General features: G+C 44.8%; 1 protein-coding gene across 1 annotated transcript in view; it reads left to right on the forward strand.

The window, feature by feature from the left end:
• LOC119437749 (organic cation transporter protein) overlaps nucleotides 1-14,536 on the forward strand; it is a 119,622-nt gene that overhangs the window by 85,662 nt on the left and 19,424 nt on the right. Inside the window, exon 9 of the mRNA XM_037704727.2 lies at nucleotides 4,641-4,852. Within this exon, the coding sequence (XP_037560655.1) occupies nucleotides 4,641-4,852 (212 nt within the window). The remainder of the gene's footprint in view (nucleotides 1-4,640; nucleotides 4,853-14,536) is intronic.

The following is a 14,536-nucleotide window of genomic DNA, read 5'->3' on the forward strand; positions in this document are numbered from 1 at the left end:
TCCGGGCGCTGCATTGTTTAGTTTTCCTGATAGGCACGAGCAGGGCTGAAGGGGGACGACGGGCGGCGAGTCTGTGGTGAGCGAGACGACGGGCGACGGCCTGGAGGCGAGCTTGACTGGTGACCACGCGGCGACGGTGAGCGGCTACTTATCCTGGGGGAAACATCGGCTTTGGGGAAATATGACTGGGTTGAAGGCGGAAAGAGGGTGCTCTCGGGACGGCGGTAAGGGGTAGACAGCGTTCGAGGCGCTGAGGACCAACGGGTGGCGCAATAACGGGCGACGTGGACGATACGATGACAAGTCAAACATATCGGTCGGTCGTCAGGGGTTCGCCACGCAGCAGGGTCGCGATATCGAGTAGCGTATCGCTGCTCTTGATAAGAAGAGGGCGGACGCCACGAAGTTTGTGTTGGGCTGGCAATGGTGCACACAGAGTGAATGCCCATGTTGGCGAGCTCCTGCCGGACAATGGCTTGAACGCATGGAGCCGTAATCGAGCTCGAGTCACCGGCGTGAACAGGAGCAGGGGTCATGGACTCAAGTTCGCGGCATACAATACGTGTCAGCTGATCTGGTGGAACTGACGGTTGTGCAGCCGTGCGGTCTTCGCAAGAGGACGTTGCCGCCGTGTTGGGAAGCCGGGCAAATGAGTGGCCAATGCGCCGGCATTTAGCCTGCTCAATGCGCCGGCACTCCTTTATAATAGCGTCGACTGTAGACCAATTTCTACACATTAAAAGGTTGAAGGCGTCGTCGGCGATCCCTTTCAAGATATGCCCAACCTTGTCGTCCTCCGGCATCTCGGCGTCGGCCTTTCGGCATAGCGCTAATACGTCTTCCATGTACGCGACGTAAGACTCAGTAGCCGTCTGCGCACGTGACGCGAGCGTCTTTGTAGCGGCGATCTTCCGGCCAATGGGCTTCCCAAACAATTCTCAGAGTTTTTTTTTTGCAGGTGTCAAAGCTCCCAATATCAGCGTCGTGATTATTGAACCATACTTTCGCAGTGCCTGTCAGGTAGAAGATTATATTTGCCAACATCATGGTAGGGTCCCATCGGTTGTTCTTACTCACGCATTCGTACTCCGCCAGCCAGTCTTCAACGTCCACGTCACCGGAACCGGAGAACGTGCCAGGATCCCGGGGTCGCACAAGCAGGACCGTTGAAGTGGCGGGCGCTGATGTAGATGCTGTGTCTTCCGCCATTGCAGACAGATGTCCGAAACGACGGCCGCTGCGAAGTTCCGTTGCGAGGCAAGACGTGCCCCGCACCTCCACCAAAGTGTGAGGGAAGCGAGATAGAGCGACGGATATATTTACGAAATTTATACCGAGGAGGCTAGGGCAAGAGATGTCCGATCAGGCCCAAGAGCTAGCGTCCTCATCGTCGTCTATGTCGCTCTGCCAAGCATCGCGTTGATCCATGCATGGATCGCTCCGTAACAATATAATGATGGTCAAGGTATTTATTAGGAGGATAACACATCAACCTAATCGAGTGAGAAGTTGGAAGTGAATGACAATTAAATGCGATGAATGAGCTAGGTTTCAGTGGCGAAAGTCCTGGCCAACAGCGACGACAGCATATACTTTCAAAGGACCGAGTCGCCAGCCGGGAGAAACCAGTCGTCGTAAATTACGAGACTGACCAAATTATGAATTCGCGTGGCGTTATATGTGGATGATGCGTGATAGGAGAACTGCCCTTGGTGGCGTGAATCTGGCTGTTGCCGCAAGCTGCGTCTGTGCTGCGGCGTTTCTGACGAGGTGCACAGCTGCGCCATTTCAAAAAACACATGGGTAGTAAGGGCGAAGCTAGCGATGAAGATGGACCTGGGCCCCAAAGGATATGGGACAGTAAAGCTGTGCAAATGAGGCACCGTAACGTGCGATAATTTGTGAGTTGGACAATTATTTCCGTTAATGAATCCTTAACTATGCAACAAATTCCGTGAAAAAAAAAGAAAAAGAAGAACTAACAACCACAAAGCTAATTACAGTTCGCTTTTTCTGACACGTACGTACAACTGCATGCACCGCGATAACTTCGAAAACGATGTTTTTGCAAACGTGTCACAAAATTATGTGTCTACTGCCGACGTCCTCTGGCGTTGTGAAATAAGGAAATATCACCATCATCATCAGCCTATGATCTTGTCCACTGCAGGACGCAGGCCTCTCCCTGCGATCTCCATATAGTGAGTTCCTTAAAAATTCACTATATGTACAGCTGTAAAAGTACTGAAAGTTCGGCGAGTTGGTAGCTATTCATCTTGAAACTGCAGCTACGTGCATAATTCTGGAGTATGTATTGGCTCGAAGGTTGCCCCAATCCTCAGCGATATTTTCCTTGCCCTAGTAGATAAAAACATTCACAATGGCTTACTAGGTATCGTTAAAAAGGTTTTCCGTTTTGTCGATGACTATATAGTTATATATTGTTACGGGGTGTGTAGAAGGCGTTTATTGCAGGCAGCCGTAGGGCAAGTGAGTGCTGATACTACACGTCGTCCTCCTCTTCCTCGCTGCTCTACTAATGTTGTTGTTGCTGCTGATGCTGCCGCTTCAGACGCACTGTAACAATATGATAAAGCAGAACGTGGCTGCAGTGTTGTTAATGTTTTAAAAGTGTTCCGAGAATGTGGATTCGACCTCAAATTTACCCACGAGGTCGCAGAACATAATGAATTGCAATTCCTCGACATAACACTGCAACTACGATCTGAACACATTTGCTGGATGTATAACCCTAGGTCAGTAAAACCAATTTTTCACTACAGCTCAGGCCTTTAGAAAACTGTTTAAATTATGGGGTTTTACGTGCCAAAACCACGATCTGATTATGAGGCACGCCGTAGTGGGGGACTCCGGAAATTTGCACTACCTGGGGTTCTTTAACGTGCACCTAAATCTAAGTACACGGGTGTTTTTCGCATTCCGCCCCCATTCGAAATGCGGCCGCCGTGGCCGGGATTCGATCCCGCGACCTCGTGCTCAGCAGCCCAACACCATAGCCACTGAGCAACCACGGCGGGTTATTGGAAAATTGTCAAAAGTGCAATAGCAGTGTCGCGCCTTATGGCTTCTTTGTTCAAATCGTGCTTTCACACAATGAACCTGGGATTTTCACGTCAAATCAAAAGACTAAAATATGTAGGATTCACAGATCACATTATTTGTAGAGCGGCTGAAAAAATTATTAGGTTAGTTAAACTTGTCGAACCAGGGCAGTCTAGAAGCAGAGATGACATGCAGAGAAAACGCATTGCTGTCCTGCCCTATATCCATCGCTTTTCCCGCAGACTAAAGGACGTTGCCAGCAGGTTTGGTGTTGACGTTGTTTTCAGCGCCCCTGACAAGCTGCAGCCAATATGTCAAGTGGTGTCCAAAAAGATTGATCAAACTAACAAGAATAAGTGTGTCTGCGCCTTAAAAGAAAATTCCAAGCTCGTAAAATTCAAAGTTGGTGTAGTATACATGTTGCCACTAACTTGCGGTAATGTTTACATAGGCCAGATAGGCCGGTGTGTTAATACTCGTCTAAAAGAACATCAAAATTCACTCGACAAAGATAACCACTTATGCCTAGCCAGCCATTGCAAAAGCTGTCTTTGTAGGCCTGTCTATTCTGATACCATGATTTTGTTTACTTATAGAAACAAACTAACACGCGAAATAACCGAGGCCTTCCATATCAAAAGACGCGCTGATATGTGTGTAAGTGAGCCATCTATAACCCTAACTGACAAAGAATTTGCTTTTTTGAGCGCCACCTGATCTTGTTAAGATACGTAGACGTTCTGTGTATATATATATTTTTTTGAAAATGTCTTTACTATTTTTGTTTATATTCCACATGCTATTGCACATGCTCACTTTAGTCAGACTGGGTATATATATATGTGTAATTTCCCTCCAAAAATAAACTGAGTTGTGAGTCAGTGCCTGTCTGTTACCCGCCATGGTAGTTCAGTCAGCTAAGGCGTTGCGCTGCTGAGCTCGAGGTCGCGGGATCGAATCTCGGCCGCGGCGGCCGCATTTCGATGGAGTGCGAGATGCAAAAACGCCCGTGTGCTTGCGTTGTAGTGCACGTTAAAGAACCCAGGTGGTCAAAATTAATCCGGAGCCCTCCACTACGGCGTGCCTCATAATCAGAACTGGTTTTGGCACGTAAAACCACAGAAAGAAAGAAGCGCCTGTCTGTTAGCTTTGCCTTATTGTCCTCGTTTCTTTTGTGCGCGCTGCAGTTTCAAGATGAATATGTACAGCTCCCGCTGAACTTAGCACAGACTTGTCTCAATTCAATGTTTGTATTTTTGTTTTATTTATTTATTACAGTGGGGAAGGGGAGTGACAATAAACAAAAAAAAACCTATTTCTTCAAGGAGCAGCAGTACAAAAACAAAATCAAGACACTAGCAGTATCGCAAATAAGTAACTAAATAAATAAACCTTGAAGTTTCTCCTGGAGGAGAGTTTTTAGCCCGTTTTTATTACTACTTCTTTTTGGACGCATTATCTGAATCCGCCTTCTTGCGCAGAAACCACCAATGCTGGATCTTTGCAACTCGCAATAGCCAAATAAGGCCGCGCCATCATGCTTTCGGGGCAATGACCGACGGCGTCTGACCGCGCAGGGTGCTAGACACACTGGTGTACTACAACCTGACCTACTCGAGCATCCTCCTGGGCGACCCGTACCTGAGCTTCGCCCTGGTTGCAGCGGCCGAGTACCCGGGCAGGCTGCTGGGCGTGGTCGCTGTCAACTACCTTCGACGCAGGACTGCCTACATAACGCTCTACGTCTTCGCCTCCATCTGCTCGGCGGCCGCCATCTTCGTTCCGACGGGTGAGTACAGTTCTAACAATGTGAATGAATGAATGGGAATGAACGAACGTCTTTATAGCTAATGCCATCTCCGGCTAGTCACTCTCATAATCCGAAACGAAATGACCAGGCACCGAACCACTCTCCATCAAGACCGAAGGCAGAGCGCCCTTTCTTGCCAATTTTTATTTCCTCACTCGATGAAAATGAAACTAAGTAAATATTAGGGAAAAGCCCGCACTAACGATGCGATAACAGACATAATGTCCATATTATACATAAAATGGGGCTTTAATCACAAGGAATAAATTAAGCATTCAGTATGAAAACGTTCGAGGTTGAAGAACTAAAGCGATTACTTTATTTTTTAATATCTCATCGTCAAGCTATCGCCGCCTCTTCCGTTTTTAGAATCTCGCAGGCATTATGGATAATGGCATTTCCGTGACGCCAGATTATTTTCCATTATTTACATTTTCAGAAACACAAATGAGTTGGGAAATTCAGGTCGACTGTGTCATCATCATCGGCCTGTTTTTTGTATGTACACTGCAGGACGAAGGCCTTTCCATGCGATCTCCAATTACCCCTGTCTTGCGCTAGCTGATTCCAATTTCTACCTGCGAATACCCAAATTTCATCACCCCACCTAACTTTCGACCATCCTCGACTGCGCTTCCCTTCTATTGGCACCCATTCTGTAACTCTATTGCCCCACCGGTTATGGTGGTGCAATCTACACGCGCTACGCATTACATAATAATAATAATAATAATAATAATAATAATAATAATAATAATAATAATAATAACTTTTATTTTTTTCCATCAACGTGATGGGGGAGGTAAGGGAAAAAAAGCTGAAACAGACAGCTTGACTAGTTCCCCCCCCCCCAAAGAAAAAAAAATACATTCCATAAAGGCAGACAGTTCAGCTATCGACGAGAAGTGATAAAACATTTGTGATTGTACAAAAAAATAATACCTATCACTACAAGCATCTTTGTGGCATATGAACATGCACATTCCCAAACGAGTGAACATGCAACTGTAATAGTTGCTCTATATATACATGTCACTGCTGGAAGACATATGTAAACACCCACACACACAACAACGGCTCACTAACATATACATAAGGGTTGTCGCGAACATTCATCACTACATTTCATTAAAAAAGTTCAAACACGTGAAAGACAAACACAAATCTCTGATATGCATCCCAATTTACACAAACGATAGACAATGTTCAGGGAAATACTCCTAAGGAAGAAAAAACAATTTTAAATGCTGTTTTTATGTACTTTCTAGCTGCATAGCGTGTCTGTGACAAAGATTCATTAATTCTGGCAGCTTTCTTTTCATCATTTGTTGTCCATAGGTAGTTCTACACGTCTCTACGTTCCAAATTTCCCTACTACGTGTATCATATAAAGGTTTTTTTTTTACAAAGAAGCTAAAGCTGAGAGAAAGTTTGTTTTCTTTTACATCGTTTATATATGTTAAACACAGGCGATATGGATACATCTGAGTAATTTTCATAATTTTCAACTTTTTTAACAAAGACAGAGATGGGTGATCTCGAGGAACACCGAGAACATGTCGCAACATTCTTTTCTGAACTGTAAGAATTTTACGTAAATTTGTAACTGTCGTAGTTCCCCAAACTAAATGTGCATAACTAATATGAGAGTGAAATAATGTATTGTAAAGAATAACCTTGACCTGCACAGGCAGCACCTCTTTATTAATGTACGTAACTCCTACGACACTTGAAATCTTAGAAACAACATGTTCCACGTCGTCATCCCACGTTAAGTTCTCATTGAACGCAACGCCAAGAGTTTTCAATACAGGTAGTATTTCTATTTTCGAGTCACCTAACAAAAGATCTGTATTTATAAAAACGCTCTTATTTCTCGGACGGAAATGTATGGCTTTTGTCTCGGCCATGTTTATTTTTAATGCATTGGCACTTGACCATTCATGCAAACGCGATAGTGAACTATTTGCTTCAGAAATTAAATCATTGGGACATGCAGCTGAGAGAAGCATAGTTGTGTCATCGGCATAAATGATATGTTTAATGTTCGGATTAATACATATAATGTCATTCAAATAGATATTAAATAAAAGTGGTCCAAGGATACTTCCCTGAGGTACTCCTGATGTTATTGTTTTTTGTCTGAAGATAAACCATTGAGATAGACATATTGCTGTCGATTTTCTAAATAAGATGTTAATAGTCGTAGTGCATCACCACGGATTCCTTATGTATCTAATTTTTTGAGTAAGATCGAATGGTTAAGTAAATCAAACGCTTTTGTGAACTCTGCAAAAGCACCCAGGGCTACTTCTTTTTTTTTCAAAGGCGTTTAAAATAAATTCTTTCTGCTCCAGCAAAGCCTGTTCCGTCGACCTGTGTTTACGGAAGCCAAATTGTGACCGGGAGAGTATACTGTATTTATCGCAGAAATTCAATATTTTGGAGTAAAAAACTGTTTCCAGCCCTTTAGAGGAAATAGGAAGTATGGACACGGGTCTGTAATTTCCAATGTTATTCTTATCGCCTTTTTTATAGAGCACTGTCACCCTAGCAACCTGCAATCGCTTTGGAAACACTCCCTGTAAAAAACACAGATCAAATATGGGCGTTAGCACGGGGCAATTAGTTCAATTACATATTTTACAGGTGCCATTTTTATACCGTCTGCGTCGCTGCTTTTACTGTTATTTAGTCCTCGAATACCGAAATAACCTCAGGCTCTATTACAGGACTAAAAAAAAGGGATTCCTGGTTCCGGGGCACTTGGTTCTGATGTAACCAAGTGCCCCGTCAGTCGGACGTTCTGTATTAAGCTCAACAAAGTATTTGTTTAATTCGTCCGCTAAACGAGCGCCTGTGATCTCTTCATTGTTACGCTCAATCTTTGTAACAAAGCTAAAGTTTGTATGGCGATTTAGAACGGCTTTTAGTTTTTTACATATTTCGCTTGTTTTTCCTGCAGAACTCTGAAAGAAATTGCAAATGTAATCATTTCTTGCAGCTCTGGTCTCGTTCGTTAATTTATTGCGGAACACTTTAAACGTTTTTAATATATCTGGGTCGCGTGTGGCCATGAATTTTGCATACAGTTTGTCTCTAATGTTAGTTTGTCTGAGAAGTTCTTTTGTAATCCATGGCTTACGTATCTTCTTTAGCTTCGAAAATACTTTTTGGGGAAAGCATTTATTATATATATCTAGAAACAGACTCAAAAATATGTTAAATGCACGTTCAGCATCTGTCTCGTTCAGCACAACTCCCCAATCTACACAAGAAATTTTTAATTTGAAAATGTCCATATTCGTTAATGAAAAGTCTTGAAAATATTGCTGTGTGGGTGTCGCTTTACGCATATGTTTATCTAAGCACATATAAATACCGAAGTGATCACTTATATGTGTGTACATTATTCCGGATTTCATATTAGACGCATGCAAGTTGGTTATAAACATGTCAAGCAGCGAAGAAGATGTGGCAGTAATTCTAGTAGGCTTATTAATGACATTCATACAACCATAGACTTTAATTAGTTGTTCAAACTCCCGTTTTGCGGGTATATCTCCAACCATAATAATATTGAAATCTCCGCCAATGATCACAGATAGCTTATTTTCATTTGCAAAAGTCAACAAAGAATCTACAAATACAAAAAAGTTTTGCACATTCTCACTTGGAGGCCGATATACTACGCCTACTACATTTTTGTCGACTGCCAGACAAAGGATTTCATAGTCTTCATCCACGCAAGAGAAATTCGGCACTTGGTCGCAGACAAGATGTTTCTTCACCATCATTGACACGCCTCCTCCACGAGAGGTAGTTCGATTCAACAAATAGGTGTTATAAGAGGGTAAACATGTTGCATTAGCTTCTTCTGTGTACCACGTCTCCGTAAGCATGATGACGTCAAAAGCGAAATCTAGGTTGCTGAACAACATTTCCAACTGAGCGGTTTTGTTCTTAGCTGACTGGGCATTCAGATGAAACAGCTTGAATGAATTCCCATATTCCAGACCACAGACATCTTTAAACTCGGATGGTGTAATGTAATCTTTGTTTAAGGCCATAAAGAGGGGAAAAAACTTTAAAAAAATGAAATTATGGGGTTTTACGTGCCAAAACCACGATCTGATTATGAGGCACGCCGTAGTGGGGGACTCCGGAAATTTGGACCACCTGGGGTTCTTTAACGTGCACCTAAATCTAAGTACACGGGTGTTTTTCACATTTCGCCCCCATCGAAATGCGGCCGCCGTGGCCGGGATTCGATCCCGCGACCTCGTGCTCAGCAAAAAACTTAAATATATCTAATCTTGGCTAGATCCTCCTTGCATCTTACATGCTGTACCGTTGTTCCATCTTTCTGGCGGACAAAAACCCTGCCGTTCCGATGCCAGGCGTATTTGAAATCGTACACTTTAGCCCATTGCCTGGTTGCCTCAAGCAACACCCTGTTTCGTTTCGTCAAGTTTTCCTGGATGTAGCAGCGCATTTTAGACTGGTTAAGTTCTGCTTTCTTCCTTAAAAAAACTGTGCCTTCAAATCCTGTCTTGCAAAATGTCCTATGATACCAGGTATCTTATCTTTAGGTGCTGGAAGCCTGTTCAAAGCAACAATGTCGCATTTAGTTATTTCTTGAATGTGAAGCTCCGCTGCCCCTTCATTAATCTTTGACAATAAATCTTCGTTTTCACTGACGGGTATGCCATGGAACTCGAGATTTAGTTTTCTACTTTGCCACTAAAGATCGTTTAGATCTTGAGTTATCTGTCCTCTTTCAGTTTCCCGGTCTTCAGATTCAATTGATTCAACTCGTTTTTTTAGCTGCGATATTTCTTTGTCATGATTGCGCATGTGTACAAGAACTTCGTCATATTTATCTGACATCACTTCCACTGCGTGCTCAATTTTTTCTACGGTGTCCTTTAGTGTGATGAGGCTTTTCAGTTTTTCATGAATACCTTGAAGCATAGTCGCTATGTCTGCATCTTGTTCTTTTTTTGTTTTGCTGCTTTGGCTACCTCTCGGCTTTGCTGTCTTACATGTTTGGCAATGCCAACCCTTCCGCCATGTTTCGCCTTTTGATTTGTAGGTTGATTCTGCTATCCCTGAGCAGTTTCCGAAGTGGTACATGAAGGAGCATTCTCCGCACACCAGCCATTTTTCACAACTATCTTTACAAACAGGACATGGATCGTCCACTGAAAATGGCATTTTTCCAAGGAAAACGCACGCAAAAAAAAAACGAAAAACAGGAATACAGCAATGGCAGCAGCAGTGGCGACAAGAACAAGAGGAAACTAAGTGGCCTGCCCAGCTCCATTTTTGCCAACTAGAATACCGGCTATCCCCGTTTGCTGTCTGATACACCGATCTTTTCCTGTCTCTTATCGTTAGGCTTAACATTTTTTGTTCCATCGCTTTTGTGCAGTCCTTAACTTGTTCTCGAGCTTGTTTTGGTAACATCCAAGTTTCTGCCCCATATGTTGGCGCCGGTAGAATGCAATGATTGTATACTTTAATTTTTAACGACATTGGTAAGCTTCCAGTCAGTATTTGGTAATGCCTGCCCTATACACTCCAACCCTATTTTATTCTTGTGTAAACTTCCTTCTCGTGATCAGGGACCCCGGTGAGTAATTGACCTAGATAAACGTACTCCTTTACCGACTCTAGACGCTGACTGGCGATCCTGAACTCTTGTTTGCATGCCAGGCTATTGAACATTATGTTTGTCTTCTGCATATTAATCTTCAACCCCACTCTTACACTTTTTCGGTTAAGGTCCTCAATCATTCGCTGTAATTCGTCCCCACTTTTGCCGAATAGGACAATGTCATCAGCAAACCGAAGGTTGCTCAGATATTGGCCCTTGATCCTTAACTTGTTTGTACGTTATCAAAACGCGGCAGAGTAGCTGGATGTTCTACACACGCTTTGTTGGGAAATCATTATACCTCTACCAATGAGGTTTCCAGAAGATTCGAGCTGCCTTTAGACTTATGTGTCATGAACTACAACACAAAAGACGTTGTGGGAGGCGTTCATTCATGCAACTTGACCGACCACCTACATACGTTTTGTTTTTTACACAAAACCTTATCGAAAACTAAAGTTCACAAGAATGCAGTTGAATCTCGCAGATTTGTTAGTGATGTCAAAATTTCTGGATTTTGTGAATCAACAAAATCAGCAGGCTCAATGCTCCCACTAATCACGAAGGTGGGCACTTGCCGGTTATTTATATAGGTACTGAATTATCGCTCATTGGCGGGTGCTCCTCCACCAGCTATGCAGTTTGCCCTTGCATGACGAGCCGCCTCCAACCAGTGGAGAACTGCGCATGTCGAGAGCAGATGTTCGTTGCTGAATCTTGCAGAATCGAACTATGGGCGCAGTAACTTGTCTGTACAGTCGACCGATTCTTTAAGAGGACCGCGCGAGCTTCGACTGGCAGGCCGGTCATCGCCTTCTAACGGCGCGACGCGACGAGTTACGCAAGAGTAGCGCATGCGCACAAAGTTCACTCGAAGCGCAAGTTTCGTCTGACAGCGCCCCTGTCGCGATTAACTTAAAGCCCCTATATATAAAAAGTAGCGCCAACCACTTCCCTCCTCCTCCGTTCCACTGTCGCGCTCGGCGCGGCCAGCGCGATCGAAGCACAATATCGACATTGGCGCCGCCTACGTTGTGCCTGCCGTGGCAGACGACAGCTAACGCGCTACCATAGGAAATCCGCGGAAAACTTCGATCGCGCCCTGCGGAGCAGTTTTTGAGGCGCGATTTTGCTTCGTCAGTCAGTAACTGGCCTTAAGAATGCGTTTTGGAAGTAGCAACGCGACGATGCGAGACGGCGCAAATACCAAGTGTGCAGCAAGCGTTTGCGCTTGCTGGATAGTAAATAAAAAAATAAAAATTACACCATCTTCCCGTAGGGGAACCCTGAGTAATATGCGAAGCAGCCATGGGGTCGACTCAAGTTCCCATTAGTTTTCAGTTCGTCGTTTCCGTTAGGTTGAGGTACGTAGCTACCGGCTTCGCGAGCCCAAAGTTCGGGATCAGCCTGTCGCCGCTGCCGTTTCGTGGCAGCGGTTCGAGCCCTCTTCTCCGCGGCGCTGTCCACGGCGCTGACACTAGCGGCGTTGACGCTAGCGCTGTCCGTGGCACTCATCGCGGCGTTGCGGGAGGAGAATGAGTAGGGTGCCTCGATGCCCAGCGCCGCTTTCAGGGTGGGGACACCCACTCTTTTCGGCGCCATCTTGGTTCTTTCCAATACGGAGGCGCTGGGCGTCTGGCGGCTGCAGATTAACCATTGGGCAGAAAGAAAGGGCGGCGGGCGTGCTAAGGGCGATACCGAGGCGATTTAAATGCAGATTTTCTGCTTTACCATCTGATAAACAGTTTGCTTGCATAGAGTGCTTGTTTCAAAAGAGGTTGTCCGACACTTCTCGCGTGTATCGCAACTTGAAGGTAGCACGATTTGTTTGCGAGGTTATACCCCCCTGTTTTATTTACTCATTTCACTGGTAAACGACCCACAAATATTACTAGAATTGTACATTTGATGAAATGTTAAGTTTGAAGCTCTTTTAATAGTAATCTTGCTTCTTAGGATTTTCACGTCATATTTATGAAACTGGGAGAAAAATTAGGAGAAGTCGTGTGAGTAGGCCTCCACCAGTTCAGGTGCCTGCTGAAGAAGAAAAATGCATTGAGAACAGTTTTCAACACTCAAACACAATTTACTTACAAAAGTAAGCACTAATTATTCCACTTTATAACTTCTCAGCGAGGTTATCTGGTTAAAATGTGGTTGCCCTACTGCACGCTCGTACCTGCTACAGTCTTGCTAGCATAACGCTCAGTTGCCTTTTCAGGAGTGTTATGCCGTCGCAGATAGATGCGGAGATGTGTGGACACAAATCGCTCAAGTTTTCCAATCACATCTTTGTGCTGATAACATGGGTTTTCTGGCAAGGTTACATTCTTTCCAATAATTTCCTTCAGTGCTTTCAATGGTGTTTCTCAGACAGCTCAGAACTTCAGCAAAAGACTTGAGAACACCTTCACATTAAAAACTAAGTCCAGAATTTGTTTGCTTGCACAAGTTAAAATTTGCCGCCTTGGACATATTCATTTAGTTGATCAAGGTGGTGTTCCTGTCTAGGTTCTTCAGCCGCTAGCATGCACACAGAGCAGTGTTCCACAGTGCGGATAATCGGCTTCAACAAAAAGCCTGCCAAGTGGGCGAGCACATCTTCCCCAGGAGAAGAAACTTCCTCTAAGTCGAGAATGAAGTCGCTTCTCTCATCACTCTCTTCCGACTGAGTGATGCATTGGGCTTGTTTAATTTTTGCTGAAAAAAAATTCGACCAGGTAGGTACTGTCATCGATCGCATATCCAGGAAACGAGTTTACAAGTGCCCCAATACTTCTAGCTACAAAAAAAGGTCAATTCACAAACGTCTAGAATAAACCTACGCCGTTGCAGCAAGTCAAACACGGCGATCACACCATACTGCAGCCTTATAATCACTAGAAAAGGCACGCCAACATATACAAGCAACTTCTCTATGAAAATGAAAAGGATTACAAAGGAACATTATCCTTAACAAAATCATGATCCTCACTCGCATATCTTCGTTGTGTCAGTCGGTACTCAGCTGTCACGTTTTACTTGCGCTGCCCTTTTCTTCCTTCGTTCAACGTCGCGGGGGTAATAAAATACCCGCGGCTCTTTCGCGGTCGATCCAGTGCACAGAGCGACAAAGCAGCCCGTCATGTTTCGTTAACAAGTACGAACATCACAAGAGACTACACAAAACACCAGCTATCGCACCACAACGCCACCAAGAAAGCAAATGGAGCGCGCGTCTGTTCAGCCCGACAGCCGGCGCGAAAGAACCAACATGGCGCCGAAAAGCCAGAGTGGCGGCGCCGGGCGGTTCAAAGGCTGTCCCGACCCTGTAAAAGCGGCGCTGGCATCGAGGCGCCCTTAAAGCCCCTTGATGTTAGAAAGTAGCGACACGCTTTGATCTACGCCGCAACACCCTCGCTGGCGCGTTCAGCCTCCTCTTTTTCTCCCCATCTTTCGCGGAGGCAGCGCATCCGCCACGCTGAATGGCTGCGGCGCTCGAGACTACCCCGTCAGGTGACCCTGACGTCACGAAAACGGCGCAAAACTTGCTTTCGCGCGCCTTTAGTTTCTCCCGCTAGCCATGAGCAGTCCAAATGGTGGTCGCCCTGCCGCTCCGAACGTGTGTTTCCCAAGTTTTTCCATCCTTTCGTAGGAATCTGAGATTCGTTCTCCGTGAAAATGCCTTGCTGCTGCGCATTTCAATGCAGCAGCAGGCCAGAGAAAGGGCAAGCCTTATATTTTATATCCCCCGAGGTGAACGGAAGGTCGTGCGTCGGAAGCAGTGGCTCCATAACATCGGGAGAAGGGATTTCGCCCCTTCTAAGCACGCCGTTCTTTGCGAGGTGAATGTTGCAGCTTTCCTCATATTTGTGGATGAAGTTGCATGGAGATTTTAATGCTCTTCGCATAGCCGGACTCTTCGTTCAGTTTAATACAGAGCACCGATAACTGTGCATATAGTTTTTTTTAAGTGAGTCGGCTGAAATTTTCGTTGACTCTTCGAGTCGTGACAAAGCTTTTTG

Source organism: Dermacentor silvarum, chromosome 1 (assembly GCF_013339745.2).
Source record: "Dermacentor silvarum isolate Dsil-2018 chromosome 1, BIME_Dsil_1.4, whole genome shotgun sequence".
In the NCBI taxonomy this organism is placed as follows: Eukaryota; Metazoa; Arthropoda; class Arachnida; order Ixodida; family Ixodidae; genus Dermacentor; species Dermacentor silvarum.